This window comes from Aulostomus chinensis, chromosome 5 (genome assembly GCF_037954235.1).
Source record: "Aulostomus chinensis isolate RoL2024-O1b breed Wild chromosome 5, RoL_Achi_v1.0, whole genome shotgun sequence".
Lineage (NCBI taxonomy): Eukaryota > Metazoa > Chordata > Actinopteri > Syngnathiformes > Aulostomidae > Aulostomus > Aulostomus chinensis.
This window is the reverse complement of record NC_141324.1, coordinates 8,513,843-8,541,282: the sequence shown is the minus strand read 5'-3', so window position 1 is coordinate 8,541,282 and position 27,440 is coordinate 8,513,843. Positions and strand designations below refer to the sequence as shown.

The window sequence follows — 27,440 nt, the reverse complement described above, 5'->3', positions numbered from 1 at the left end:
TACTGCTGCTAATAATAATAAGAATTAGTAAAATTGTTGAGCTGGCCAGCAGCACAGATTCATGATAGCAATTGCATTATTAGTCATTAGCTTGATAATTATATTGTAAAGCTTGCAGCTCCAGGCTAATGATTAAAAGACTGGTGAATGAGGCAGCCATCAACACAAGTAGTTGGTTATGAAAAGTGCTATGTTTCCCTTAACGTCCCAGCTAGAAGCTGAGGAATTATATGATCAACAACAAAATATTGTGCCAAATGCCTTGAAGCCCAGAAACTAAGCTGGGCTGCAGCGGACAGCACGCATGCATTGATCTGATCCCTGTTTACGCCACGGAGAAACCTGGCTTCCAACAATGCACTCAGTTCAACTGGACTACCTCGGACAGTCTGTCACCGGTATTTTCATCCCTGAAAATTATAAACTGGTATCAAGTATTTTCCTGGGTATCGGAATGAAGTTACAAATGTAAGCATCATGACTACGCTGATGTTGGGGTCACTGTTCAGTCAGACCACAAACCTTTGAAAACCATCCAGAGAACTCCACTGGCATCAGCTCCATCCAAACTGGACCACCCATCCAAAAGGATGCTACAGGGATGTGACCTGACTGAGGTCTGCACACCGGGTGAAGAGTGACCAGCTGGACACATGCTCTCCCCAGCTGGCACTCAAGAACGACGCAAGATGACATCATGGATGAGAAAGTAGTCTGCACTTTAGAACCTACACTCACAGGCAGGAATCACCCTACACATTAGATAATATACACGGCATACTGGCCCATCGTGTCTGCCGTAGAGAGGAACAATCCCACAAAGCACAATGAATCGAGGCATGCTGCAAAAATGAGACTGACGCGGTGGCAAGGCATTGGCTGTACTGGCCCCCAGTGACAAGGAACAGCAAGAGGTGATATGCAACTCGCAGCAGGAACAGCCCAGAAACCAGGAGGAACCTTTGATGTTGCACATCATTCCTGTGTTTTCTCAGCTTAAAATAGAGGCTGACACCTCTGTTGAGGTTTTAGGATACAGAGAAGATAATAGTTAGATGGTATCATGCAGTAATGCTCTAGAATGTTTTAACACGACTGTAAAGTGACTACTAATCATGTCATCAAGGTCGGTGAGACCTGTTTTAAGCCAAGTGTCCTCACTCTTTAATTAGCAAATGAACTTAGGCTCCACCTGCGCCGACAGGTGTTTAAGTCTGGCAGTGAGGCTGGTCTGACACACCCAGGGTGCACTGCTATTTGAGAACACCAGAGAACATTTGTGCCATAGACCAAGAAGAGGCTGCTCTCTGGTCAGTGGGGTTCATAACCCCACTGACCAGAGAGCAGCCGTGCTGTTTAAGGGACTCATCAGAGGAGCAGATGTGTGGCATTGTGATGTGGTTCTATTAATGCCTGATAACAAGGAGACAATGGCCGCAACTTCCTCCCAGCCCTGCTCCACCTCCTCCCAGGGTAACCTTGTGACTACTGTTTGTCTACAGAATTAAAGCGATCCACGGACAGGACAGGTTTAACCACTGCGGCCACTTCGGATGATGGATTTACAGCGCATTTTGCTGAAAAGAAGACAAGAAAAATAAGCTGCTTTTCTTCTACTGGCGGTGCACGCCAAATTGACACCTTCCTCCTCAGCGTCAGACAAGATAGGTAGATGAGACTCCACGAGAGTCCAGCAGACTGCTAGTTAGCTTAGCACGGTGAATGGTTTTGGATGCTAAGTATTAACATGCCTCCACAAAAACTCAACTAAATAAAGCTTGGGATCTTTTTTTTAAAGAGATAATCTTCCTCTCCCTCTCTTACAAAGTTGGCCATGATTTTTTTAGATCTCTTTGTTGTTGAATATTCATGTTTTTATTGCAATACATCTTGATAATCTATCATAACCCAAGTGTCACGATGAATACTTTATGAGGGCATTGCCGTTACTCAGCCAAAGCCCCAATACCTAACAACTGAAAATAGTCTGAGCCTGTGATTGAAGAACAAATTCTAAAATATAAATGTAAAATCACCAGTGTCCTTTCATCGGTGACATAAGAGCTGGTAGAAGTGACGTCACACACTTCGCCGCTCACGGTTGCTGAAGTCTACCAACAATCACAGGTAAGGCTGGAAAACCAAGTACCGGTAGGTGGAGCGCACACACGTCCCTAACCCCCAAAGACCCACAGCGTTGCTGTTCACTCCATCACTCATGCACAGATACACACATTAGTCCATCTGATAGACCTCAAATTGTGCAGACGGTTATTTTAGAATGATTTTATTGCAGAAAACCACAAGCAGGGAACACGTGAATCGACATGTTGAAGCTTAACAGGGACAAAAACATCCGACTCCTGCCATCAAACACTTTAGACAGGAGCCTTCATTCACTGTCCTGTGAAAGCTCCACAGCCCCTCATCGCGTTCTCAGCCACTGTCCTTCACCGGCTACTGGTGGTGCTCGGCGATCTTCTTGGCGTGCTCCAACACCGACTTGTACCGCAGAGTTTTAGACGTCCAGGAAGACGGAATTCCTTCAAGTCCGATCTGGGAGAATCAAAAAAAGCAGATTTTTATGAATCAAGTACATAAGGAATCTTAAGCAGTGAAATAGCCGAGTCACACCTGGGCCCCAAGACAGGCCCCGATGAAGGATCCTCTGCTACAGGTGCATCCCCCGCAGCTCATGGTGTCTCTGACAGCCTTCTCGTACTGGGTGGCAGTCAGGACTCCGTGCAGTGCTGCTTGGAACGCACCAGGCAAACCTGAAAAAAACATCAGCGGCAAACTCAAACGACACGCAGGAAGTTTCTCTGAGGGATCACCTCAGGTTCACCGGTTCATCGAGAAACACTCGGAAGACACGTGGTTGATGTGTAAACCTTTTTTTGTCTTAGGACTTACAGAAAACCTATCACATTGGGATATACAGGATGTCGCTATCAGGGTATAAAATGACCTATATTTATCTGTAAGAGCTGACTGCATCACACAGCTCCCATCAGAGGAACAAAGCAACAATGCAGAGTAAACTGTGTATTCATGGCGTCAACTTAGGAGTTGACGCCATGAACCATGAAAGACGTCTCTTTAACAACTCGTCAGCTAACCCTGCTCAAAAACTCCAGACTGGCATTTACAGACATGTTGGATTCTATAATACAAAATTCCAACTGGAATATGTGTTTTTTACATGGACCTCATCAAATTCTGAACTCTGCCATCGCTGGAATAACAGCGTGCCGTTTAACGCGGCCAATACCTCAAGTGTTGGGGAACACAGTGGGGATGAGCTCCTGCGGACTTTTGGACAGATGCTTCTTCACTTCAACAATGTGCCCTGAAATCAATCAGAAAAAAAACACAAAAAAAACCACTCGTCAGTCAGACGTCGAGATGCATCAGTGACATTTCTTCATGAGGATGTCAGTGCAGCCAGTCTGCTCTCATTATCGTGCTCTCATTAGTAAACGATCCTGAGCTCTTGTGTAGAAAACATTTTGGACGCACAAAGAGAGCGAGGGCGAGGGTGAAGCCTGACTCTGTCCCATGACTTTGGTGCAATGAAGCATCAGTTCTGCAGGCCTCACATACCGATGACTGCTTTGTCCAAATCCTGGGGCTGCTTTCTGCCGGGGTCATTGAGCTGCTGGAGCACAGCGTCCAGGGCTTTGGAATCAGGACCATTCAGGATGAAATGCTCCAACAACCTGGACAAACAAATCCACACACCATGGCCATGTGGCATCTGTTTTTGCTTCAGCGAGGCACTTGCTTTAAACTTTTACCATTTCTACCCAAAACTTGAGCTTTGAAATCTATCAAATTCTAATTTGAGTAAAAAGACAGTGCAGTCTTTATGACTCCTTTGACTCATTTTGTGTGCGCTTTGGTTTTGGTGATTTATTATGTTTACATGGACGGATAAGAAAAAAAATTAAGTTGTCCTAAACAATACAACGAACCCTAATTTTGTTTTTACTATTGTCAAACGTCAGGGTCAGAGATGAATGTTCGTCCTTTCAGCGCCTAACTGGAAAAACTAAAGTTACAACAGAGTCCACGCAACCACACGGACCTGGCAGCCGCCAGCGTCTCAGCCACGCATGCGTCGTTGTTCTGGGTGACGCGGACAGCCTGCTCAACCTTCTCCAACATGTCAGGCTTCCCAGCATAAAAAGCCACTATTGGAGCCAGTTTGGCGATTCCGTCCACCTGGCAGTCCGTCTCGCAGCCTGCAGACAACGCAACACTTGGGTCAACTGCGTGATCGTGTCAGCTGTCGTCGCTGAGACTCATCACTGGAGCCTCACCCGTCTCCTCTTTGCCCAAATCGACGTTCTTCAAGAAGCTCTTCAAACTTCCATGTCTCCAGGGTCCCTGGATGGGCAGCTGAGGTCTCGGCCCTGGTACACAGGCAGAGGCGTTCACTGGGAGAACTGAAATCTTTTCCTCATCAGAAACATGAAATACAAGAAGGCAGGAGAAGTTTTCTTACCTCCTTTCTGCTTGTAAGGATCATTGACAGGCGTGTCATATTCTGACCCAGGCCCGAAGAACTTCAGCGTGCGTTGCGTCAGGTCACCAACATTTAGACCTGTTCAGTCACAGACGATGGTCAACTCAGACCGCAAAGCTGCAGACCTAAGATGCTTTGCTAGAACTCGCAGACATTTACAGGGCAGATTCATGGTTACCAAGACTTTCACGACTCTGCTGATGACAGTGACAACAGACAAAACACAGAGTTTAAAAAAGAATAAAGACAGTAGATAAACACAATCCGACAAAATAACCTGATATTCATTGAACAGCGTCCATCTCGCAGCAGATTCAGGACCAGTTTTAGACCTGACTACTGATCAGCTGATCAGGGACATTCTCACTGGAAGGGCGGACCTCTACCAAGGCTGGCGTCCACAGACTTCATGCTTTTCCATTGTTAAACGGTTCTTTTCCAAAAACTGAACGACTTCTGCAAGCCTGCTTATTTTTCCTGATCCTGCTGACAGTGAGACAAACGTGGGTAAAAACTAGGGGTTCATCAGTTTTTCAGCTCAACATCTGTATTACCCAACATGCATCTGGTTGATGGGCACTGGCCAATCGGTGCATACAATGATATTCATGGATGCCAGTCAGCCCATGTCATTGGTTGTGTCTCATTAATTTTGCTCTGGGTACTGCGTGTACTGTGTATACTGCGTGTACTGCGAACACTGCGTGTACTGTGTGTACTGCAATCTTCTCCATGACTCGGGTAACCAATCTGGAGCTCTGCTGCTGAGTCTTGCAATACTAACAGGAACTTTCACAAACTCCCAGCGAGGGGCCAGCTGAGGCTGACTGTGTCCTGCGCTGTGCAGTTCCTCTCATTTGTGGAGCCTCAGCTGCCTCGGATGGCGAGCTAACATTAGCAGGGGAGCCTGAAGACTGTTTTTGGGCAAGAAGAAACATTAAAACCGCTGCCTTGACCAACATGTGGAGTAGAACCACACGGCGCTTCTCAGGGGTTGTGGCGAATGTCTGCTGAGGTTCCGCTCAGTCTTGTCCCCCGCGTAAAAAAACAACAACACAAGTTAAAAGGGCATGCAGCAGGTCAAGCTGGTGACATCAGTGCGCCCTCTGCTGGAAAAAAAGGGAACCGCTTTTCAATGCCTCAGATTCAGATTCAGATTCAGATAACTTTATTTATCCCCGAGGGGCAATTAAAGATCACAACTCAAAGCCTGATACAACTATCACAAGCGTCACAATTATTACAGACTGAAAGTAATAATGGTGCACTTCAAGCTCATAAAGATCGCACTTCAGACTTTTCACAACATCTTCGAATGAGTGCACTCACCTGGTTTACTCTCACAATGAAAATGAACAAAAACATCTGTTGAAAGGCTTTGCTAGGCTGTCCCTGAGTAAAATCACTGAGTTGCTGTTTGAAAGAAATGTCCAAGGAGTCTCGAATGTCAGGAAATTGTTATTTTAAACATCTGTACTGTTCCCTTGCTGCACATCCCAGGTCAAAAGAGTAAAACCCCTATCACTCGCTCTCACTCTAGTCTTACTCATCACACCAGTCTCATCTGATGCGAAAGTTGAATTGACCCAATGCAGCCGAGGAGGAAGTTCTCACCTCCGCATTCCGACAGAGACTCCAGTAAGACGTACGCCTGGTCTCCATAGCAACTCTGCTGGCCCGTCTGCCTCCTGTAGAACGGGTTGGCCGACTCCTGGCGGAATTCAGGGTTCGAATCCTGAGCCAGGATCCCCTGCAGCTTCTGGAGGTCATACACCCAGTGGAGGGGCTGTGCTGTGAGGTCAATCAAGGGGTCAGATGATGGTGGTTAAATGAGACAGGGTTCTGTAAATGGGCTGAACAGCTGTAGGAGTGAGGACCCAGGTATTGATGACTACCTGCAGCGTCTGCAACTGCTGATCCCACAATGGCTCCTACTGCTCTGTTGGCCAGAGCTGCAGCCATCGGTGCTTTAGGAGAGAATGAATATCACACTGATTAGTTGAACAATTGCTTCGTTTTTTCAGTTCCCTGATGGACACTGGCCTCGTTAGACATTAGCCCAAGAGAGGACGGAGCAACTTGATACAGTCTACACGACAAAAACTGTGTTCCACTGAGTAACGTAACGACTACGAAGTTTCTGCTCTAGTTTTGGTTTCATTATCGCAGTTTGGTTTCATTATCAATCCAGCAGTGTTCGCCAGCTAGCTAGGCGGCTAGCTAGCCGGCTAGCTAGCTGCTTGGAGGAACACTTCTATCAGACCACAACCAGCAACCGTCGATAAACTCAAGCTGACATTGACAAGTCTTACCTTGTATTCCGGTTCTTGTCTGAACAGCTTCAAGACTCCGCTTCTTCAACAGCGGACATTTACGCAACAGTGTTATGAAATGCTGAGCTCGTCAGCGCCGCCCGGAGGAGCTCAACGGTACAACACCGCTCCCCTCTGCTGCTGCTCGCTGGGATCATTCAGACGAGACGCTACCTCCTGCTGTTCGCTCCGTTTGAGATCCATTCATCAGCGGCCTCATTTGAGGTGAACACTTCTTGCAGCTGATAATGATCATGATGACAACGTCTGCGTCGCCCCTGTTACGTCATGCTGTTTTGACATAATTTATCACAACTTTTTGTCTTGATATCCTGTATCTATGTTTTTTTATGTCTTCATGTTTAACTGTTCTTAGTTTGGAACTCTTAATCTGTAGGGGACATTTATTCGTGGGTTCATTGGTCAGCTGAATCTCAGAGCTGGATGAGGTTTTAGGAGGTCCACTGGCCAGATTCATGCAAGGTTCTTAACAATTCACCTATTGCCAAAACATTGTGTCCTAAAAAAAAAGGACACAAACGTGATAAATGTGATGAATTTAATAACAAAGGCTACAAATGAACACTGTCAGCCAGTTTGTGTCAGTATGATGATTTATCTCATTCGGAGCGGCTCAAACACACAGCGCCCTCATGTACTGTGTATGGATCTACTGGTGAGTGAGCGCCATCTACTGACAAGAACAGAGAACTGTTTCACACAATCTGAGGAAATTGGAAGTCCTCTCTCAATGATAAAGTGCATATATATGTATATATATATATATATATATATATATATATATATATACATATATATGTGTGTATATATATACAACAAATAGAGAGAGAGCGAAAGACAAAGAGATTTTTTAGCAATTTTGAGTTAAGTATCCTATTCAAGATTATTTATTTCTTATTGCACTGCTTTTTGTAGAATAACCAAGCACCGTAAATGGATGAACAAGAGCCATCGCAGAAGCAAAGAGTTTAGAATTAATACATTCAATATTTTGAGTTCATTTTAAAAATCTAGACACTAGGATATGTATTTCAAAATCCTTTTAATACCTCTGTAAGTGACTAAGGTTTCATTCTCCAAAACATTTGTTTACACATAAGAATAACTTATAAGTGAACATAAAATTATAGTTCAATTTTATACTTTTATTGGAAGATTATTGGGAAGAATATTTCCTAAACTTTTCCAGGACTGGAGATTCTCATTCTCAACTTTCCAGTTAAGAAAAGATAAAGAAAAAAATATAAAACCATCTCAAATCCCAAGCCTACAGTGTGAAATTAAATGTGGCTTTGAGAAAAATTCTTTTGGTTTATTAATAACTTCCTGTAATATCCATTTATCGACTACTGACCAACAAGGCTTCAGATAAATTTAAGTAAAAATGTTTGTTCACTTTTAAGTGAGACAGCTGTTGCAGTGAATGACCCAGTCATTGGCAAAGGTATAAAAAGACTTTTTCATAAATCATTTTCTGTTACCTGGATTCTTAAAATAAATTTTAATTTTTAATGTATTAATGCTATTTATTAATTAATGGTCCTCATTCATTAATTTACTTTACTAAGTTATTCTCAGACATGAAGTGAGATAAGGAAAAGAAAATATTGAATAATTAACTCTAAAATCACGACAAAATATACTTAAAATTGACCTACAAAACTTATCAATTTTAAGTTTGATTTCATGTTCACGTATCAGTTATTTTGATGTGTGAACAGATGTTTTGGAGAATGAAACCTTAGTCACTGACAGAGGTATTAAAAGGATTTTGAAATACATGTCCTAGTGTCTAGGTTTTAAAATTAATGCAGAATATCTAATTTATTTAATGCTACAGTCTTTGCTCCTGCAATGGTGCTCATTCGTCCATTTACTGTGCTTTGTTATTCTATAAAAAGCAGTGCAATGAGGAATAAATGATATTGAATAATTAACTCAAAATTCCTTTAAAAAAAACTCTATAAAATATTTGTTTATATATTTTTTGTTTCTGTAAACTTCTGACTTGGGGAGAAACAGAATTTTCGTTTAATTTCCAGATTCATATTTGTTTAAACGAATACTTCCTGCCATGTTTCTGGCCCCGCCCCCTAGAGGTAAGCCCCGCCCAAACCACCGGATGCTGCCGGGGATTCTTGATACCTATTGGCTATGACATTAGTTGTTTGTCTATGAACTCAGCTGCTACATATAAGCTGGGGAAGTGTCCTACTTCTTTGCTTCAACCTTGGTTGAACACTGCTGAGAGAGACAGAGACATTCTTTGCTATTTCTTCCTGTCCTCACCACCAAACCCTTTCTGAACAAGGTAAGTGGCTAACAAATTGACAAGCTTGTGCGAATCTTGGATCTCGTCCAAATGTGTAGAGCTCCCTAAATGTTTGTGTGAAGAATTATTAGCATAATGAAGCCATTCAACGTATTTTTGGAGAGAAATATATATTTATTCTCTCTCCTACCAGCAAACAAGGAGACATATACCCAGAGACACCTGCTAAAGTCTCTTAGCTGTCGGTTAGCTTAGCACTGTGAATGCCAGTGCTGTTGTCGCGCCTTCAACAACAGTCGAAAAACAGCTTCTTCTCAAACGATTTTTCCTTGCATTTATTAGGATTCCATTTTAGCGTCGTGTTCATGCATTTTATCATCAGACACAATGAGAGCTGTTTTACTGTGTGATTGACCGAGCACCTTCAAACTGAAAAAGCGCCCAGGAAAGCAAAACTTTTATCCTTTTCAAGAGGCTGAAAAGATTTAAGAAATTTATATATTCGAACTCATCTCCAACAACAGAGGCACCGACTGGTTTTGGAACAACTTTCCATCACCCATGGTGCTAACTCCAGCGCTAACGCTAACCTGCGCTAAGCTAACTAGCTAGTCTCTGCAGTTCCAGCTTCCTAAAGCGCTCACGGAGGGAGAAGCGCTTCTCTCTTGTTGGCGGGCAGCGGGAGGACAGATGTGAACTTCTGTAGAGTTCAATAATGGACAACACTGCTTGACTTCGTCTATCAACGGAGTCAGTAACAGAGTAGAATGTATCGAGAACGCATATATTAATGCAAGTTCATGCTGCTTGGGGTTCGTTCTGACTTTGGTGAGTGTGTTTGCTCTCCAATGTACCCCAGTGTTTGACGGTGTTCATATTATTGAATGAATACAAAGTGAATTCACCAAAATGGACAAGCATGTTGTGCCAGCAGGATGTTCTTTTTAAGCCTTCTAAATGCTATCAAACCCTACTTGGTCTCAGTAGATTACCAGGCCTTCATTGCGCTGCCTTTGCGGTGATGAGCCTCTTTTTTGCCGTTGGTTTGCTGGTGTGTGGCTCCTGGTGAAGCTCTGCAGGTTTCTTTAAAACAACCGTCTGTAATCAGGGATATGTTTTGCACAGACATGCAGGAGTGTGACTTGTTGATAGGATGTAGTCATTTGTGAATGAAGCAGCACTACAAGGTGATGATGAAGAATTTCAGAAGGAATGATATTAAAATGCAGGTTCATGAATATTGATTTGATTGAGGTGATTGTAACGTAGCTTCTTGTGGCTCCTTGGTTTGGATCGAGTATGTGAACGCATCAACAAGTTTTTTATGATTGCTTGAGTTATTTCATGTCTGGGCTTCTTCTTCTAGATGCCTCGTGGCCGTGGCCATCGCTCTCGGGCTACAACTTGGTCAACTGTGACCTGGGAGCCACAGGAGCCCCGCTTCCACCATGATGCACGTATGTACCAGCGACTCCATGTAACATTGCTTTTATTGAAGGTGCCTCTTATACTCCCTGTTTGTAGAAGGCCTGGTTTACCAAGAATGTCTACTAGTTAAATGTGTGTGTTTCCACTGGTTCATGATAGGCTACGGTACTGGCTTCCGGCACGCTGTCCAGAAATGGCCAGTTTCAGAGCTGACTGGGAAAAGCCACAAGCTGATCCTTCCAGTGGAGTCTCCACACCAGAAGGTAGAAGAGATTTGGAATTGAACTGAAATTCGTCCAAGTCAACATGATTTTGTATTTGTTTTTCCAAGCGACTGGTTGTTTTGTTTCAGTTTGGACTGATCGTTGGAGACTCCCACCTGCGAGGAGTCGTGGACGGTTTCGTTAGGATGCCTGAAGGAAGACTGGCCTTCGGTGTGATGTCAACACCAGGGGCCAGCGCCGCTGAGCTGAGGACTGAGGTCCTCCACGCTGTGGTGCCCCGTTCACCCGAGGTCGTCTGCCTCCTGGCTCCTAGCAACAACTTGACGAGGAGCAGGACCATCAGCCAGGCAGGAGCAGACTTCGGCTTGCTCCTGACCTCCGTCTGCAGGCGCTGGAGGAATGTACGTAGATGGTTTTAACGTTTGTTTGTTTGTAGTCATTTATTCTAGGGTGAAATGTGCTCGGTTGTACACTTTCATCTGTTGGTTTTTAGGTCTTTGTTCTTGACTTCCCTCCACGTCTCAACACTGACGTGGCTCACCAGGAAGCTCTGCGCCAGGAGTTTCAGCACGTGGCTGCACGAATGGGTGAGTACGTTTGTAAATTGTGCCACTTTTTATTTGTGATTTTTCTTGGTTGAGGGCTTTGAGTTCTTTGTGTCTGATTAGTGGAACTGAATACTGTGTTTCTGTACTGTTACTTTTCTGTATCAATAGGAAGTCTTTGTTAATAGTTGCAGGTGACAGTTGATGTGTTTATCCAAAAACACCTGCACGTTTCTAGAAAATCAGATTCACTGGTAGTTGATAGTTCACTGCCTTTTGCTGGTTACAGTTTGTGAAAGTTACATTTACACAGTTACATTGTTTTTTGAAGCATCTAACAAAAACACATGATCAGCTTTTGCAGAACCAAAAGTGTCTCTAGGATCTGTCCAGGCATTTTAATGATTAGTGATTGTGATGTTTATTTAAGGTGTGAAGTACGTGTCTGTTGCTGAGCACTTCCCCCTGCAACGCCGTGAGCTGTGGTGCAGAGACGGCGTAAGTAAACCCCACGTGGTGGCGGCAGGAAATGTGTGACATGCATCTCTTTGTAGTTGAAAAAGTTCATGTATTCAAAGTCCAGTGTTGATTTTGTGCATCAACGTTGAATGTGTTGTTTGTGAAGGTTCACCTGAGTGACAGCGATGGGATGAAGATCCTGATGAAGCTGCTGGTCTCAGCTGCTCACCGGCAGCTGTAGACATCAACCCAGCAGGATCCAGTCCCTCACAGACCCAGAGGTGATGGGTACAGCCCACCTCTGGGTGGAGAGCGGAGCACAGGAGGAGGCAGACTGGGACGGGACACGGAGAGTCCACGACCTCGGAGACCCAGAGGTCACTGGTGTTGGCGTGGCTGATGACGGGGACAGAGGAAGTCGGGACAGAGGACCTCCAGGTAGGAACTCCTAACTAAAGTGTGGATTTGATCGATGGACGGAGTGTCGGTTGTTTCTAATGATGTTTTTAATGAGATGAGGATGCTGGATGATGAGAGAATAAACTCAACCCTGTGTTGTCTTTCTCCTCCCTCGTCAAGCGTGAGAGCCCCCCCCACCTCCTCATCCCTCTCTTCTCCTCGGGTGGCAGCAAGATCTTGCGCGGGGGTGTGGTCAGGCAACGCCAGGGTCCTTCTGCCGATCCTCGACCCTTTTCACTCATGAGACCGATGCAAGGAGACCAAGGTAGACCAGCCTTTATATCTGGGTGTAGCCTTGGTGGAGCAGGTCTCTTCAGGTAAGTAATGTTTAGCATGTTACTATGGCAACAAGCTAAACACACACATCCATATCACATGGCAACATTTTAGAAAATACACTTTATGGCCCTTCATCAAAAGAGCAGGACAAGAAGACAGACACATTTGTGTCCTGCATGAGAGACCAGCTCACTGCTAGTTAGCTTAGCACAATCAGGAGCAGATGCTGATAAATAGAACCTTTGACTTTTATTTCATCTTTTTACATGAAACCAGAAATGTTTCAACCACATTAAACCTTCAATAACTTAGTCCTCTAAAATCTTCTCCTTTAGCACTCCAGGGGTTCTTTTTTCCTTCATTGCAACAGCATATTTACATCCATGTTAATGACATCCAACAACAACACACACACCGTTCTATGTAGCTTGAACACACTCTTGAGTTCCTCCTGTACCACAGTAGACATTTGCATATTAACACCAAATGCTGTTGCTAATGAAGGTTTTCTTTCCCCAAATGTCATAAAAAAGCAAAAGACACTGGTAGAGGTGCTTCCATACAAGTGGAATGGGGTTCAACTCCCTGCGGTGTCCATGCTTACAAACATGGCATTATTTCCTCCATGCAGTAGTAAGATTTGTAACAAGCATTCATGTAGTTTTCATGTAACTTTAGAAATATGCCCATCTTATATAATTCGATGCTGCAAATACCTCCTGAAGCTTGGATTGCTTGGGTCTATTGGGTTCATACCTTTTATTTCTAGTCATCAACAAATGCTTTGTTTGGGATTTTTCTGGTACCAAATCACCGCCCAGTCAAGGAAGCAGTTTCAGCTCAGTGCCTGATTGGGAAGTTGAAATATTTCAGAGTTCGGACCCGAACACTGGGCAGTGTGGGGGCCTGACTGAAATCCAGGAAAGTTTTCATTTTTTCTTCAAAACAAATCAGATTTTTGGGGGTTTCAACAAAATAGAAAAACTCGTGAAATGTTGCGCCTCCCGGTGGTCTGGCAGTTACTTTACTAACTTTATACTTTAACAATCTTTCCCAGGGGCTTCATCCGATTCTCCTTCACTTTTGTCGCTGCATACAAGCGACCCCAGCGATGTAAAATTGCAAAGCTTCATGAGGGGGCTGCTACATGCTGATGTTTCGCCATGATTCACGAAACCGTCACATCTCACTTTATTGTTTTAAGTCATGTTGATATGAGAAGACTGGACCACGGAAACAAACCTGTGTATTGGATTTTAATTTCCTCTTCTTTATAGTCACGCCATATTCACAGATTTGAAGAGGTTTTATGTCACGAGACCTTGAGACTGCAATTCAATTCTAGATATCATCACTAAATAAGTCGACGACCAACCTCTTCTTTCACAATTTCATTATCCCTTTATTTTAAAGGAAATTTGACACACACACACACACACACACACACACACACACTGGGACTATGGGGGCTGCAGTTGTGTGGGGAATAGACACCTGAAAACTGTAATAAAAATCACCCGAAACCAATTAAAAACCATAAAACTTCGGCGGCGGTGACGCTTTTTCTTTTAAAGGCGTGCGTACAGTTCCGGCAAGACTTTTAAGCCACTTTCACCCCTGGTCTTCACACACTGCAATACACATCTACAAGCAAATGATCTGTGTTTAATCTCAAAGTACTAATGATACATTTATCAGGACATCTGGTCTGAAAGGACATTCCCCAACGACAGTGTAGAGAATTGTAAGGGCTGGTCTGTGTCAAGTTCAAGCTCCATTTTTCCACTGTGACGATGGGATTTTATTTTATTTTATCTGGTAGTCGCTTGAGATCAGGTGATCTCTTTTTCGAGCGAGACCTGGCCAAAATGGCAGCATCTAAAACAAGCAAAATAACACAAAGTCGGACAAGAACAAACAAAGCAACGTGTGTTATGTGCTCGGCTGCACATTAACAGCATTAACAATGGAATATTAAGTTTTCCTTGGCCTTGTTAGCAGTGTTGTCATGTCAGACAATTTTCATTTTTGGAATAAGGGCAAAGACTGGGTCAATGATGGAATACTGAGTGCATGTAAATGCAGCCGCGACTTCCATGCTGTGACACGTCTCCAGGGAAAAGGGCTGTTGCTGCTTCCCTCTGCTGCTCCAGAGGTGCACGCCCTCCATTAGAAACCACACTCTGACATCAGTGAACGACGTATAGCGTCAAAAATGTGACGTCCTGGTGAAAGAAACCGATTTAGTTCATTCTTATTGGAGAGACACAGTCTCCAACTGATCTAAAAGCAGCTATGACGGGCTATGACCCAGAGGGAACATGTAATCGTGAGATGTTTTGTCTAGACACATTATAAGGCTCAAGTAATCAAGCTACTCAAAGTAACACATGTATGAAATGATTGAAATGTTTTCTCGTTTATTAATAAATTCGCCTGTCAAATGTAATGTAAATAGGTATCGCAGTCATTATGGAAGAACTAATGAGTCTAAATGAAGTTGAAATGACAGCACTGAAACAATATACACACACACACACACACACACGGCATCCTTCAACTCTTCCCTTCATGCCAGGTCATCCTTAATTCTGAAGGATTGCATGTTTTGTTACAGAAAACAGGGGTGTGTCGTGTGTACGTGTGTGTGTCATTGGGGGTTGGATGCAGTATTACGATACCATGAGCCACGTATGTATTTATAGCTTACCTCTTCCCTTTCAATTTGTAAAGTAATATCACAGGTGAACATCCCGTCCACGTACTGTGCAAGAACACACATAAGCACAAATGGAGCTTGAAGATCTAGAAAATCTAACCTGAACCCTCCTGGTCCCCTAGATCAGTTCTTTCAGCGTGAAGTGACACCGATGGTGGTCTTCTGAACCCTCAACAGGTCCAACACGCTCGCTTCTCTTCATGTCCCTGAGTGACCCAGTGCCAAATGCTAGCGCTGCGCTGGTGCCAACCGCAGCAAATCAGACACCAGCAGCCCCCCCCCTCCCCCATGATATGTACTTCTCTGTCCTGCGTCCATTATTTTTAGCCGAGATCCAAGACTCCATCTTCTCTTAATATGGGAAAAGAGAGCTTCATATTCACACACACACACACACACACACACACACACACACACACACACACACACACACACACACACACACACAAACACACACTCCTTCTTTATCTGTCTATTCCTGCTAGCACAGTTTCCTTGCACCTCCATCGCTGTCTTCCACTGCACTCAGCCCAGATTGAGAAAGAGTGTAGGTTGGACCTCATTTTGTCACTCCACCCACTTTGACTTGTTGGATACACACGCACACGCACACACGCACACACACACACATACACACTCTAACTCCTCGCCTCATCTTTCCCATGCTCAACGACACCCCACATAGACACACTGGAACACCTATGTCAAACTTAGCCCAACCCCTCATACACTCTGCGCCCCACGACCAGTTGCCCATGCGGGGTTTTTAATAAGGTGGGTGCAGGAGTTGGTCTTGCTCTCTTCTGGGTGACGCGGGTTGGAAGGGGTTCCTCATACTTTCCCCAGAGTTTTCTTTTTTCCCCTTTTTCTACTTTCTGAAACGATATACATTTTACTGTCACACTGAGAGGAGCCATGAAGTGGACCTGGGTGCTTGTGGCAGTCTTGCTGTCTTTTACAGGGATATCATTGGGCAAGGAGAGCTTGGACTACCCTGAGTATGATGGCAAGGACCGCGTGCACGATCTCAACGCCAAGAACTATAAGTCCGTCATGAAGAAGTACGATGTTATGGTGGTGTACTACCATGACCATCCCGGATCCAGCCGCGTCGCCCAGAAACAGTTTGAGATTGAAGAGTTGGCCCTTGAGGTGGGTTGAGTTGGGAAGCATGGGTGGAGTGGACAGAACATTTATGCTACTAAGAGTTTGGTGGAGGTTCAAGCAGAGCTTTGCCTTGTTACTTATTAATTCGTGTTGGGTGTGCAGATATAACAAATTATGCAGATGTACAGTTTAAGATATTCATTTTATTCCGTTACACAGATATACTTCAAAAGAGTATAGCAAGATGAGCAGGAGGATTCCAGGAGGAGAGAGTCGAAAGATTCATAAATGTGTTAAAAGTGAAATAGAAGATGAAGAAATTTATCATGGAAAAATGATATTGTGAGGTGGAAAATAGCTTGCTTGTATTCAGTCATGCTGATGAGTGGGTGCGAGCCAGTGGTGTGTCATCAGTGTCATCCACCTGATGCAAAGAGCTGAGCTGTGAGGACTCGAGCTATCATGTATTCTGTCAAAGCTTGTGTGTGTGTGTGTGTGTGTGTGTGTGTGTGTGTGTGTGTGTGTGTGTCAGCAGATGTTTCATCACATTCCTCATAGAAAGACATGACATCATCACAATGATCTAAGATTTAGCATCAGGCACTTTACAAAAAAACTGGAGTTCCTGCCATTTTATATTCAAACCAGAAGCAGAAAGTTCAGGAAATGAAAGCTGCATTGACGGAGACGTTCTGTTGTTTGTCTGAGCCGTCGAAGGACTGTTGACCCAGCTGGTTTTCAAACATCTCAGACAGACAGTTGATACCAGTACTGGTAAATTACTGGACTCGGTGACTGATTTATGGAAAATATTCAGTGAATCAGCCGTATTGCTGCCGCACAGTGTGGTGTAAATACTGCTAAAATACACAACTATTTGATTCATTGTTACATTTTTAGGAGATCTGCATATGTTTTTGGAGAAGTGCCTCTTCTGGCTCGTTATTTCTGCCGCTCTCATACACCTTCACTTGAATTGTCCCCAAACAAATCAGCAACTAGAAAAGAATTTGTGTCCATTATGTCTATATTGTATCTATTTGCATTTCTTTTTTTTAATGTAGGGAAAACAATTATGTTCAACGAGTCAAAGGAGATCTTGAAGACGTGATAGAGAATTAATCACCAAAAAAAGAGAAGCTGCATATCACACCATCCTGCCGGACTCTGGTGTCTCTGTGTGGGGTGTTGGTGAGCTCTCTCAAGGCTGCAGGCCAGAACTGGAGGTTCTGGCTCCAGGAGTGTCGGCTCAGCTCTGTGCTGTGATTGACACTTGCATTACTGTACTTGTCAGCGGATCCCAGTGCGATGAGCATCACTGCCACCTCACCAAAATAGTCCTGGGGCTGGTGTGGCTCTGGTGCTATATTTATAGATCCTGAGCTGCTTTTGTGGCGGGTTGAGCTCCCTGAAGGCTTGTGTTTCTCCTTATGAATGTATTATGATTTATTCCTTATGAGGATTTATTTTTAGTAACATACTAAAGCAAAGGCTGGAAATCTCAGAGGTCAAGGCGCTCTGCTGGGTTAGTGAAAGTCAGATGAGTGGCTGTGAGAGGGAGGGACTCGTCCTCTCTGTGTTTCATCCTTTAGTGACAGGAAATTGATTTGATGATTAAGATGTGATTGTGTCAAACTAATGATTGTTAGGAAGAGCCACACTGAGACGACATGCAATTGCTTACTGAATGGAGAGCAATAGTTTCAGTTAGTTCCTCCCCCCCGACCCTTAGCGGATAAGCGGTATAGAAAATGGATGGTTGGATAGTTACAGTTATGTACCATCATGGAGGGATATACACACACACACACATATATATATATATATATATATATATATATATATATATATATGTGTGTGTGTGTGTGTGTGTGCCTGTGCATGCGTGCCCGTGCACGGTTGTGTGTTTGTTTCTCAGTGAACACATAAAAACAACACCTGTTGTGTAGCAAAACATACAGACATCAAGCGCTGAAATCCTATCCCGGATACAGGAGCTGTTGGTTTAACCTGACACGCAGTCGGGGAGCTTCAGTTCCTGTCAAGCAACGATAGCCGCCATATTATGGCAGATACATGCTCAGAATGCCAAAGACAACTTTGCATGATTTGTAGTTGGAGAGTAAAGGCTATGAAATGTTGTTTTTAAATAACTCATAAATAACACAAGATTAGAAACAGGATTTGTTGAATCTTCCGGTGCTTTTAGAGAGTTGAGATTTCCTCTGTCGAATCACTCGCCCTGTGAGCATTTATTTGAGCCTACTGAATGCCGTGGGGTCGACAAGAAAATGTAATGCACTTTAACTGCCTTCCATAAATCATATATCATTTGCACTGCTTTTACATGATCAAGTACTTTAAATACATTTGCATTGTGCAACTTACCTGCCGCTCAACCAAATGTTTTGGCAAATGGCAAACTGATTTACCGTGGGCTCCCCATCAAGTTAAAGCAAATGTTAAGATTTATCTGCAAAACAAGCTTCTAGGAAGCATGGTTGGTTTCTGTCGGTAGACGCAGCTGCTGCTGCTGGGGTGCATGTGCGTATGGGTGTCTGGACGAACTGAGACAAGCCTCTAACCGCTTCCTCAATACAGCTGGACCCCGACTGCGCCATTGGTGCAGCGAACTGTCACTCATGAGGTTCATGTTTCATACAGATTTAGAAAGTGCACAAGCAGCGCTCTTAAAAGCCAGCTTTTATGGTAATGAAACCACTGGGTGAAATGGCTGTCAAAAAGATGCAAATAACAGCGAAGAACGTGCTCACACGTATTTGCGGTGGACCTCATCCACCCGGGTTGAGGGGAAAAACACAGATCCTGCTTTCAGTGACGTGTCGATATCTTTGTGTTACAGCTTGTAGCCCAGGTCCTGGAGGAGTTTGATGATGAGGACATCGGAGTCGGCCTTATTGACGCAAAGCACGACAAGGCAGTGGCAAAGAAATTAGGTAACCCCTCATGGCCGATATCTAGGGCTGACTACGGGGAGGATATCACGGTACTACCCATACCATGCATAGAGCAGTGGTCACTGCAAGTACAAAGTAGCTTTTTTCTGTTATGCTCCCTAACGTTGGTTTGAATTATTGATAGAGCAAGACAGAGGCCAGGATATCACCACATGATAGGTATCACAATACATGGGTCGCACTGCCATTTATCACAATATATCGCGATAGGATGTAAAAGTGCGACAGTCACTGCAAGTTTGAAACAGCTTTCCTCCATTACTTTTTCTAACGGTGGCTTGCATTTTTGGTATCACAACACACGGATCACATTTCAAGTTATCATACGTCACGACAGAACACATATTGCGATATAATTTCAGTGTCGAGCTGAAAATACGGTCTGCTGTGTACCGCCTGGGAAGCCTCATGACACGCACATCACGTTACATCAATACTGATACTCAACGGATAGAAAAAGCAGAGTTGAACCCTGTTACCAGATGTATTTGCCATAACTTATATGGGTCACAATTTTATCAGGACATGTTCCACTACAATATAGATACTAAGGGTGGGATATTGATAGAGGGTCGTTAAAATAATATTGTTAAGATATATTATTGTGTCAATTTGAATTGCACAGCCCTACCAATATCATGACCGATGACTGTAAAAGATACGAGAGAGATGAGGTGAATGAACATGCCTGACCTTGTTGCCCCCAGGTCTTGAAGAGTCCGACAGCATCTTCATCTTCACCGACGATGAGGTCATAGAGTATGATGGAGAGCTTGCAGCAGACACTATTGTGGAGTTCATCTATGATGTTCGTGAGGATATAATCTCCCAGTTAATAGCTCCCATGTTTTTAGACATAAAACTCTCAGAATATACACTGACTTTCCTTAAAGACGACCTACAGCAGCTCACTCTGGCTGCCTCTCCCCACTGCTTCCCTCCTCTCCTCTGTAGGTTCTCGAAGACCCGGTGGAAATTATTGACAACAGTAGGGAACTGAATGGCTTTCATAACATTGAAGAGGATATCAAATTGGTGGGCTACTTTAAGAGTCACAAGTCAGAACGTAAGAATCTGTACTGTGATGGCATGATAACTTGTTTAATCTCTTTTTTCCACAGCTGAACTGCTAGTAACAAACGCAACAGTCATCAGGCTCAGACTGCTTGATTTACCTTCATATGTATTTGATCATTAAGATGAGAGCACGCGAGAGCCAATGATGTAACAATTGGATGGATGCCTGTGACATTTCAGATTTTGAGGCTTTTGCTGATGCTGCTGAAGAGTTCCACCCTCACATCAAGTTCTACGCTACATTCAATGCCAAGGTGAGTAGCTACGGTACATTTATCCTCAATCTTAATGAAGCACTTTGGTTTTTTTAACAATTGTGGCGACCAGCAACGGCAACAACAAATAGTTGTTGTGTCACTTTGAAGGTCAATACAACTCTCTGAATAGATTCATGACCATTTTAACAAACAAGCCAAAACTCAGTCCGTGATATGTGGGTTTACAAGGAAAGGGTGACGCAGCGACTCAGTTCATTCTGTGCCATGACTCAACAGGTTGCCAGGGCTCTGGAGCTGAAGCTCAATGAGGTGGACTTCTACGAGCCCTTCATGGATGATCCAGTCGTCATCCCTGGAAAACCTTACACCGAGGAAGAGTTGGTGGAATTCATTGAAGAGAATGACAGGTGAGTGCCCTTTCAGCCACAATCACCTCTTGAGGTCCGCGCTTGAAAAGCAAACAATCTGATTCAGTCTGTCCTTTTGAAGACCAACCCTGAGGAAACTGCAACCTCACAACATGTACGACATCTGGGTAAGAACGTTAAAGTACAAACACGGCAGCGGGACTCGATTTCCAGAAATTCACCAAGTTTGCTTTTGTGGGTTCAGTTTGTCTTTTATTCTTCTATCCGCAGGACGACCATATCGATGGTGAACATATCATTGCTTTCGCTGAGGAGTCTGACCCAGGTCAGTGTTAGTCCACAATCACTGCATTTAACTGGGACCTCCACAAAGCAAGCTACAGTTTTTTTGTTCACTCCTCAGATGGTTATGAGTTCTTGGAGATCCTGAAGGAAGTTGCCGAGGACAACACAGACAACCCTGACCTCAGCATTGTCTGGATCGACCCCGATGACTTCCCTCTGGTACAAATGTTTCTGCTTTGTTGGAGTTGAACTGAGGAGGAAGATGAAACGGTTGAGCACGATGACAAATTCTCCACCGCATTCATTTGCCATTCTTCTTGCAGCTCGTGCCACATTGGGAGAACACTTTTGGAATCGACCTGTCCTCCCCACAGATCGGTGTTGTTGAGGCTGACGATGTGAGTTACATTGTATTCATAGATTGCTCCTGAGTGTGTGCACTGGCGAAGTGATTCAATTACAAAACTGACATCAACATAACTGAAATACTGCACCGCTGTCGTGTACCTTTGCGAGGTGTGCCTGTGCATCCTAGCAAAAGCCTATTCACTAATAGACATTGAAAACATACATATTAATATGAAAAAATTACAAAGCTGACAGTGTAAGCACAGACCTCGTCTATGCTTCATGCAGTCCTACTATCTCCTGATAAAGCAATGAACATGTCTGGAGACATTTTTGTTTTTATGAGCATTAACCCACTGGCCAACGGTTTGATTGACATGCCTGTGTCAGCTGTGGTGTCGTCATGGTGGGCATCCCGTCAGGACTGAAGCTCCTTACACGTGATCCTAACACACGATGAAACGATGTCTTAAAAAGTAACTTGAGTTCAGGTAGAAGGTAAACTGACAGAAACGTCGTTCATGTCTGTTATTGATCGAATCGGCTGATCTGATTCAGGGCTGGGGTTCAACTGCAGTTAAGCCTTGTTACTGCTTAGTCCGAAGTGACAAGGCCTTAGTTGAGACGCCCCTCTCAAACTCGGGCTTTGTACTCAAAGACCAGAACCGCTATCATCACAGTCTTTCGCGACTGGAAATCTTCGGACAGTTTTGGCGTTGCTGGTAGAAACTGGCCAGTATAACACGGTTGGTTGTTTCTGCTGTCTGGAGTCACAAATAAGTGACACAACTACGACGGACCGACGAATGAAAACCTCCTGTCTCACCAAAATGTAAAGCCCCCATCGCTGAGATCGAATGGACGTATATTGTGAGTATTTATGAAGCCATCTTAAACCGTCTATGTACAGCACAAACAGGTTGTGAAACACAGAGCGCCTGAGCGAGCAGCGAGGACGTCCTCCGAGTGCCGGCGGCTGTGTGTGCTGACATGTTTGCTTGTGTGTCCGCAGGCTGACAGTGTGTGGATGGACATGGATGATGATGAAGACCTGCCGTCTGCAGAGGAGCTGGAGGATTGGCTTGAAGATGTTCTGTCAGGTGAAATCGATCCTGATCACGATGACGATGACGACGACGACGACGATGACGACGATGATGATGATGACGATGACGATGACGACGACGACGACGACGACGATGACGACGACGACGACGATGACGACGACGACGATGACGATGATGATGACGATGATGATGATGATGACGACGACGACGATGATGACGACGATGATGACGACGATGATGACGATGACGATGATGACGACGACGATTATTAATTCATTTTGTCATTATTTACACTTAAAGTCTGACCAATGCAGTTTCAAGAGTCTCCATCATTAACGCTCATCTTCTTTTGTAACTCATCAGTTCATTTAATATCTCGTCTTTTCATCATCTCTACTCTGCACCTCACAGAATGATATTCCATGACATTGTTGCCCCCCCATCCATTCACCGACCCTCCTTGTGACAAGTCTAAGACCCCACAGTACCCCCCCACCCCCATGTACCTGTATGGTACGATAAAAAAGAAAGTTACTTCAAAACCCTGCCATCTACTGCTACTGATTTTTATATGAGTAAAGTGAGTATTTTCCAAAGTACTGGTGGGCTGCCATGTTGTGCGCATTACGTCTGAGTCCATCCGTCAAGTCTGTTGCAGTTTCCATGTCTTTTATTTATGTTCACTTACTTTCTTGTTCGCCCCAGTATCAAAACCACCACTATCAAACCCAAGGGTGCTAGCAGGCCTTCCTGATGGGTGCTACGTTTCACCAGTCTACTCTGTGAAATCAATGTAACGTTGTACATTGAAATTGCAGTACATCAAATGGATGTTTTCTACGATGATGAAATGTAACAACAGCCGTATTCTATTTTTGTAACAAGAGAAATTACTTACTGTGAAGTCTTAAATAAATGACAGCTTGGACAGCCTTGTGTGAGTTTGTGAATTCTAAATATAGAAATGTCACATTCATCATTTGTAATCCGTTATTATTTTCTAACGATGTGTGGTATACCCTAACTTGTCTGATGAGGTCAGAGCACTATTAAAGTCACCATGTGTAAGATTTGAGACATTGGCCTCCCATCAGTGGAGGCATCAATAAAAGAAACACTGTGGACCGTGTGTCAATATCCCACTCATTTTCAGCTGGACTTCCTCTACATACAAAGAGGTGTATCATCATTTTTTTTTTTAAACAATGCACCATACATTAAAAAAAAGACATTATGCATACAGTTTTGATACAGACTTTAAGGAATAGTTCAGTTATTTTGATGTGGGGCTGTGTGAGACCCTGATGTCCAGTCAGTGTCTCACTGTGATGGAATGCTGGATTGATAGACTGATTTATGGACATATGGAGTTCAAATCACGCCAAAACCTCACTAACACACAAACCATGCTGTCCTCACGCCCAGCGATTCACAAACAAACTCAGTGTGGTTTGCAAATACAAAACATCATTCACAAACTGACGCATTTGGCTTTGCGAATAAGAAACCTACCTACGAACAAATACGTCATGCTTCACAAACATGTACTGCATGTTTTACACATACAAAGAAACATATGTCTTCAAGTACAAAAAAAAAATCCTTCAAGTACAAAAAAACAATTCTACAACAACGAAAAACTGCCACGTGACTTTTGGCACTAATTTTCTGCCTTCAGATTCACACACAAATGCCGGTGTGCAAGGCGCTAAGAAAAGTCCTGTATTTCAAATGACTTGAAAACAGAACAAGCAGCTGCTACAAATGGGGAACAAAAAACCTCCGCTGAGGTTTAGGCTGAGCCTAATTGCACCTGATTCCACTCCCGATGTTGACTGACAGCTAAGAACAGCCTGAACAGCAACAGTACCCCCAAAAACCGATGCCAACCAACTTGCTGTCATGTGCATCATCAAGTATCATCCACGTCTTCTTTTTCCGGCCGTATGGACCAGAAGTGGGGCGGCGTGCTCTGTCTATGAAGCACTAGACTGTCAATCGTAGTCCAGTCGCTGATCTTTCACACATTTTTCCTTTGGTTTTTCACATCAGTACCTTATCAGATCCAAACCAAGATACAGTGTTTTCGCTGTTTGTTCGGGTTTTTTTTTTTTTCAGCATCAACGATGACGACATTAACATTTTGCTGCTGTTCACGAGTGGAGGTCCCATCCGAAAAGGGCCATCAGGTCATGGGGTCCTGAGACAGTGAGAGGGATGATACTGAAGTGAAAAAGAGAAGTGAAAGGTGAGTATGAATCGAGACAGTGTGTGTACACACAGCTGGTGGGCGTCAAAGCTTTTCTCCAGGACCTGCGTCATGATGCTCTCCTCGCCACAAGACACGAACCAACAACCTTTAGACATGCTGGTTTTCTGAATGGTGTTCAGTTTTAAACGCTCACAGACAGTTTGATGTGGGATTAATCTTCAGGTTTGTTTTCAGTTTTGTTCAGGTTTTTTTAAACAAGTAAATAAATAAGTAGGCCCTGTGTCTGACTTGTGTGCATGGTAGAGACGGAGGCAGGGAGATGAGAAATTAAAATAAGACTGAGACCATGCATGCAGGATTTTTTCAATGAGGAGGGTCACCCGAGTGCACGTGTGTCATCACAGCTCCACTCATAATTCTTGATCCCCACCCACACATTGTAGCAACAGCCTGAATATAAATTTATATCTAAAAGAGACAGACAGAAACCCTCTGTGTCATGTGTCTCACTCAAGCATGGACTTCTAGTTATGAACGGAAAGTTTTGGACGTTGTAGTTTGAAAGTTTCTTATCTGTGTCTGGTTTTTCACCAGCGGGTTTCTTGTTTGTGCTTCGTCCTGTGTTTTAGTTCACTCGTGTTCAGTTCCTGTTTTATTTTGTCAGCTCTTCCCTCCTGTGTCTTTGACACTTCCTGTCTTTGTCTGTTTCCTGCCTTGTTGGTGTGCTTCACCTGGGCCCTGGTCAGTCTCAGTCCAGCTCCCAGTGCCCTCTCAGCTCCTTCCCTGCCCTCGTGTTCTCCACACGCTTCTTGTTTCATCTTCAGCTGCGGTCAGGGGTCACATCCTTGCGTCTCGTCCCGTCGTGTCCTGTTTTCGTCCTGCCATGCCATGTCGCCTGATTTGTTTCAAGCCTATTTTTGTCCCCGAGTTTTGAGTTTTTGTGTTTAATTTCTTAATTTCTCAGATTCATTTTTGTTTTGTTAATTTATTAAATAAATCTAAAGTTGAAATCTAGTCCTGCCTCGCTTGCTCCCCTTGTGGGTCCTGCCATCACCGTCACCACCACCATACACGACACTCTGCTCCATGGCCTCCCCAAAGAAGTTTTCCCTTTTCCCAGTTTAGTCTGGTGAGACAGATCTGTAGCTCCAATGAGGACTACAGCATCCAGTCCACAGACTTGGAGAATCGATTCAGACAAAAGGGGCATCAGAGAGACAAAGATCAGAAATGCAGATGAGCTTTCCTTCCAACCAGTCACCGTCTCACTGTGTCATCATGACCAGGCCTGAAGAAACGCAGCAGCTGATCCTAGGTGCCATTCAGCGTTTACCGTTGACCAGAAACAATAAGGAAACTGTCAAAAAACAAACACTGGCATATTATTGACTGATCCAGATCTCAAAAAGTGTTTTAAAAAAAGCCTTGTATGGTGCAAGTCAAGTCAGTTTTATTTGTGTGGTGCCAAACCCCAACCAAAGTTCTGTCCTGACTCTGTCCAAGTAGAGCAGATCCAGCACCTCCCTCCTTCAATGAACCTCCACCCAACAATTCTCCATCAGCAGCACATCCTGCAACAGCAGCCACCAGAACCTTCCTTTACCAGCAGGAAGGTGGAGCAGATCCAGGATCAGTGGGGACGAAGAGAGAGCAGGAGAGCAGGACAGAGACAAAGACAGAGAATGGAAAGAGACGTAGGCAAAGAGGGGGAGAAACAACTAGAGTATGAGAGATGGACAGATGAAAGGAGAAAGACAAGGAAAGAAAGACAGGAACAAACAGCAGCAGAAATAACAGTAAACTAGCTACCACGGATGACATCTACATTCATGAATATCATTTCAGCATAATATGAACATTTATGTGCTGGCAAATACAATACAATCAAAGTTAAGTACAGTATTGAGGCGACTACTATGAATTCTACAAAAGCTCCAGGGAAGAAGTCAAGTTAGTAACAAGTTTGAGTAGAGGAGGACAGAGAGCAGCCCAGTGCATCATGGGAGATCCCAGCAGTCTGAGCCTATAGCAGCAGATCTAAGGGCCAGCCTAAGCAGTCCTGACGATAAGCCTGATTAACAAGGAGGTCTTAAGTCTGCTCTTAAACATAGAGAGGGGGTCTGGGTCCTGGACTGAAACTGGGAGACGGTTCCACAGGAGGGGAGCCTGGTAGCTGAAGGCTCTGGCTCCATTCTACTGTTAGAACTCAAGGAACCAGCTAGAACCCTGCATCCTGGGAGTGAAGGGTTCTAGCTTGATCATAGGGGACTAGGAGGTCTGTCAGGGATGAAGGAGCCTGATTGTTGAGGACTTTGATGGTAGAAGAAGAATTGAATTTAACAGGGAGCCATGCAGAGAAGCAGTCCAGGAGAGACCTGGTCTCTGCTACCAGTTCTAGTCAACACGCAGCAGCAGCGTTCTGGACCAGCTGGAGAGTCTTTAGGGACTTATTAGTTCAGCCTGGTAGGAGGGAGGTGCAGTGATCCAGCCTGGAAGTGATGTAAGACTCCCGAAACCTTTGCAACATCCTGGTG

At 44.1% G+C, this 27,440-nt stretch overlaps 3 protein-coding genes across 4 annotated transcripts; 2 read left to right on the top strand and 1 right to left on the bottom strand.

Moving 5' to 3' along the window:
* Window positions 1–2,244: 2,244 nt before the first annotated feature.
* Window positions 2,245–6,989, bottom strand: LOC147261055 (crystallin J1A-like). Its single transcript, XM_086204823.1, has 10 exons — window positions 6,841–6,989; window positions 6,424–6,495; window positions 6,143–6,319; window positions 4,508–4,606; window positions 4,323–4,415; window positions 4,088–4,244; window positions 3,604–3,719; window positions 3,272–3,349; window positions 2,635–2,774; window positions 2,245–2,556 (listed from the first exon to the last, which is right to left on the bottom strand). Exons 2-10 carry the CDS (start codon window positions 6,488–6,490, stop codon window positions 2,458–2,460), a joined length of 1,026 nt encoding a protein of 341 aa, XP_086060949.1. The 5' UTR covers window positions 6,491–6,495; window positions 6,841–6,989; the 3' UTR covers window positions 2,245–2,457.
* A 2,109-nt stretch (window positions 6,990–9,098) lies between these two features.
* LOC147261054 (uncharacterized) lies at window positions 9,099–12,030 on the top strand. Its single transcript, XM_086204840.1, has 7 exons — window positions 9,099–9,172; window positions 10,500–10,590; window positions 10,721–10,824; window positions 10,914–11,186; window positions 11,279–11,372; window positions 11,761–11,828; window positions 11,956–12,030. The coding sequence occupies exons 2-7, from the start codon at window positions 10,500–10,502 to the stop codon at window positions 12,028–12,030; spliced, it is 705 nt and encodes a 234-aa protein (XP_086060966.1). The 5' UTR covers window positions 9,099–9,172.
* Window positions 12,031–16,137: 4,107 nt separating this feature from the next.
* Window positions 16,138–23,406, top strand: casq1a (calsequestrin 1a). Of its 2 annotated transcripts, none has more exons than XM_086204822.1 (11): window positions 16,138–16,398; window positions 19,217–19,310; window positions 20,039–20,139; window positions 20,286–20,397; window positions 20,589–20,662; window positions 20,903–21,033; window positions 21,116–21,161; window positions 21,265–21,319; window positions 21,398–21,498; window positions 21,603–21,677; window positions 22,640–23,406. In XM_086204822.1, exons 1-11 carry the CDS (start codon window positions 16,162–16,164, stop codon window positions 22,964–22,966), a joined length of 1,353 nt encoding a protein of 450 aa, XP_086060948.1. In that variant the 5' UTR covers window positions 16,138–16,161; the 3' UTR covers window positions 22,967–23,406. The 2 variants fall into 2 exon arrangements, with proteins under 2 accessions (XP_086060948.1, XP_086060947.1); XM_086204821.1 differs by having other exon boundaries at window positions 20,286–20,412.
* Window positions 23,407–27,440: the final 4,034 nt, after the last annotated feature.

Bases quoted from the DNA above. Each gene is read 5' to 3' on its own strand.
- LOC147261054 (XM_086204840.1), top strand. From the start codon at position 10,500: ATGCCTCGTGGCCGTGGCCATCGCTCTCGGGCTACAACTTGGTCAACT. The intron at 10,825-10,913 runs GTAGAAGAGATT...GTTTTGTTTCAG, and splicing joins TGGAGTCTCCACACCAGAAG to TTTGGACTGATCGTTGGAGA. The intron at 11,187-11,278 runs GTACGTAGATGG...GTTGGTTTTTAG, and splicing joins TCTGCAGGCGCTGGAGGAAT to GTCTTTGTTCTTGACTTCCC.
- casq1a (XM_086204821.1), top strand. From the start codon at position 16,162: ATGAAGTGGACCTGGGTGCTTGTGGCAGTCTTGCTGTCTTTTACAGGG. The intron at 20,140-20,285 runs GTTCGTGAGGAT...TCTCCTCTGTAG, and splicing joins TTGTGGAGTTCATCTATGAT to GTTCTCGAAGACCCGGTGGA. The intron at 21,678-22,639 runs GTGAGTTACATT...GTGTGTCCGCAG, and splicing joins GTGTTGTTGAGGCTGACGAT to GCTGACAGTGTGTGGATGGA.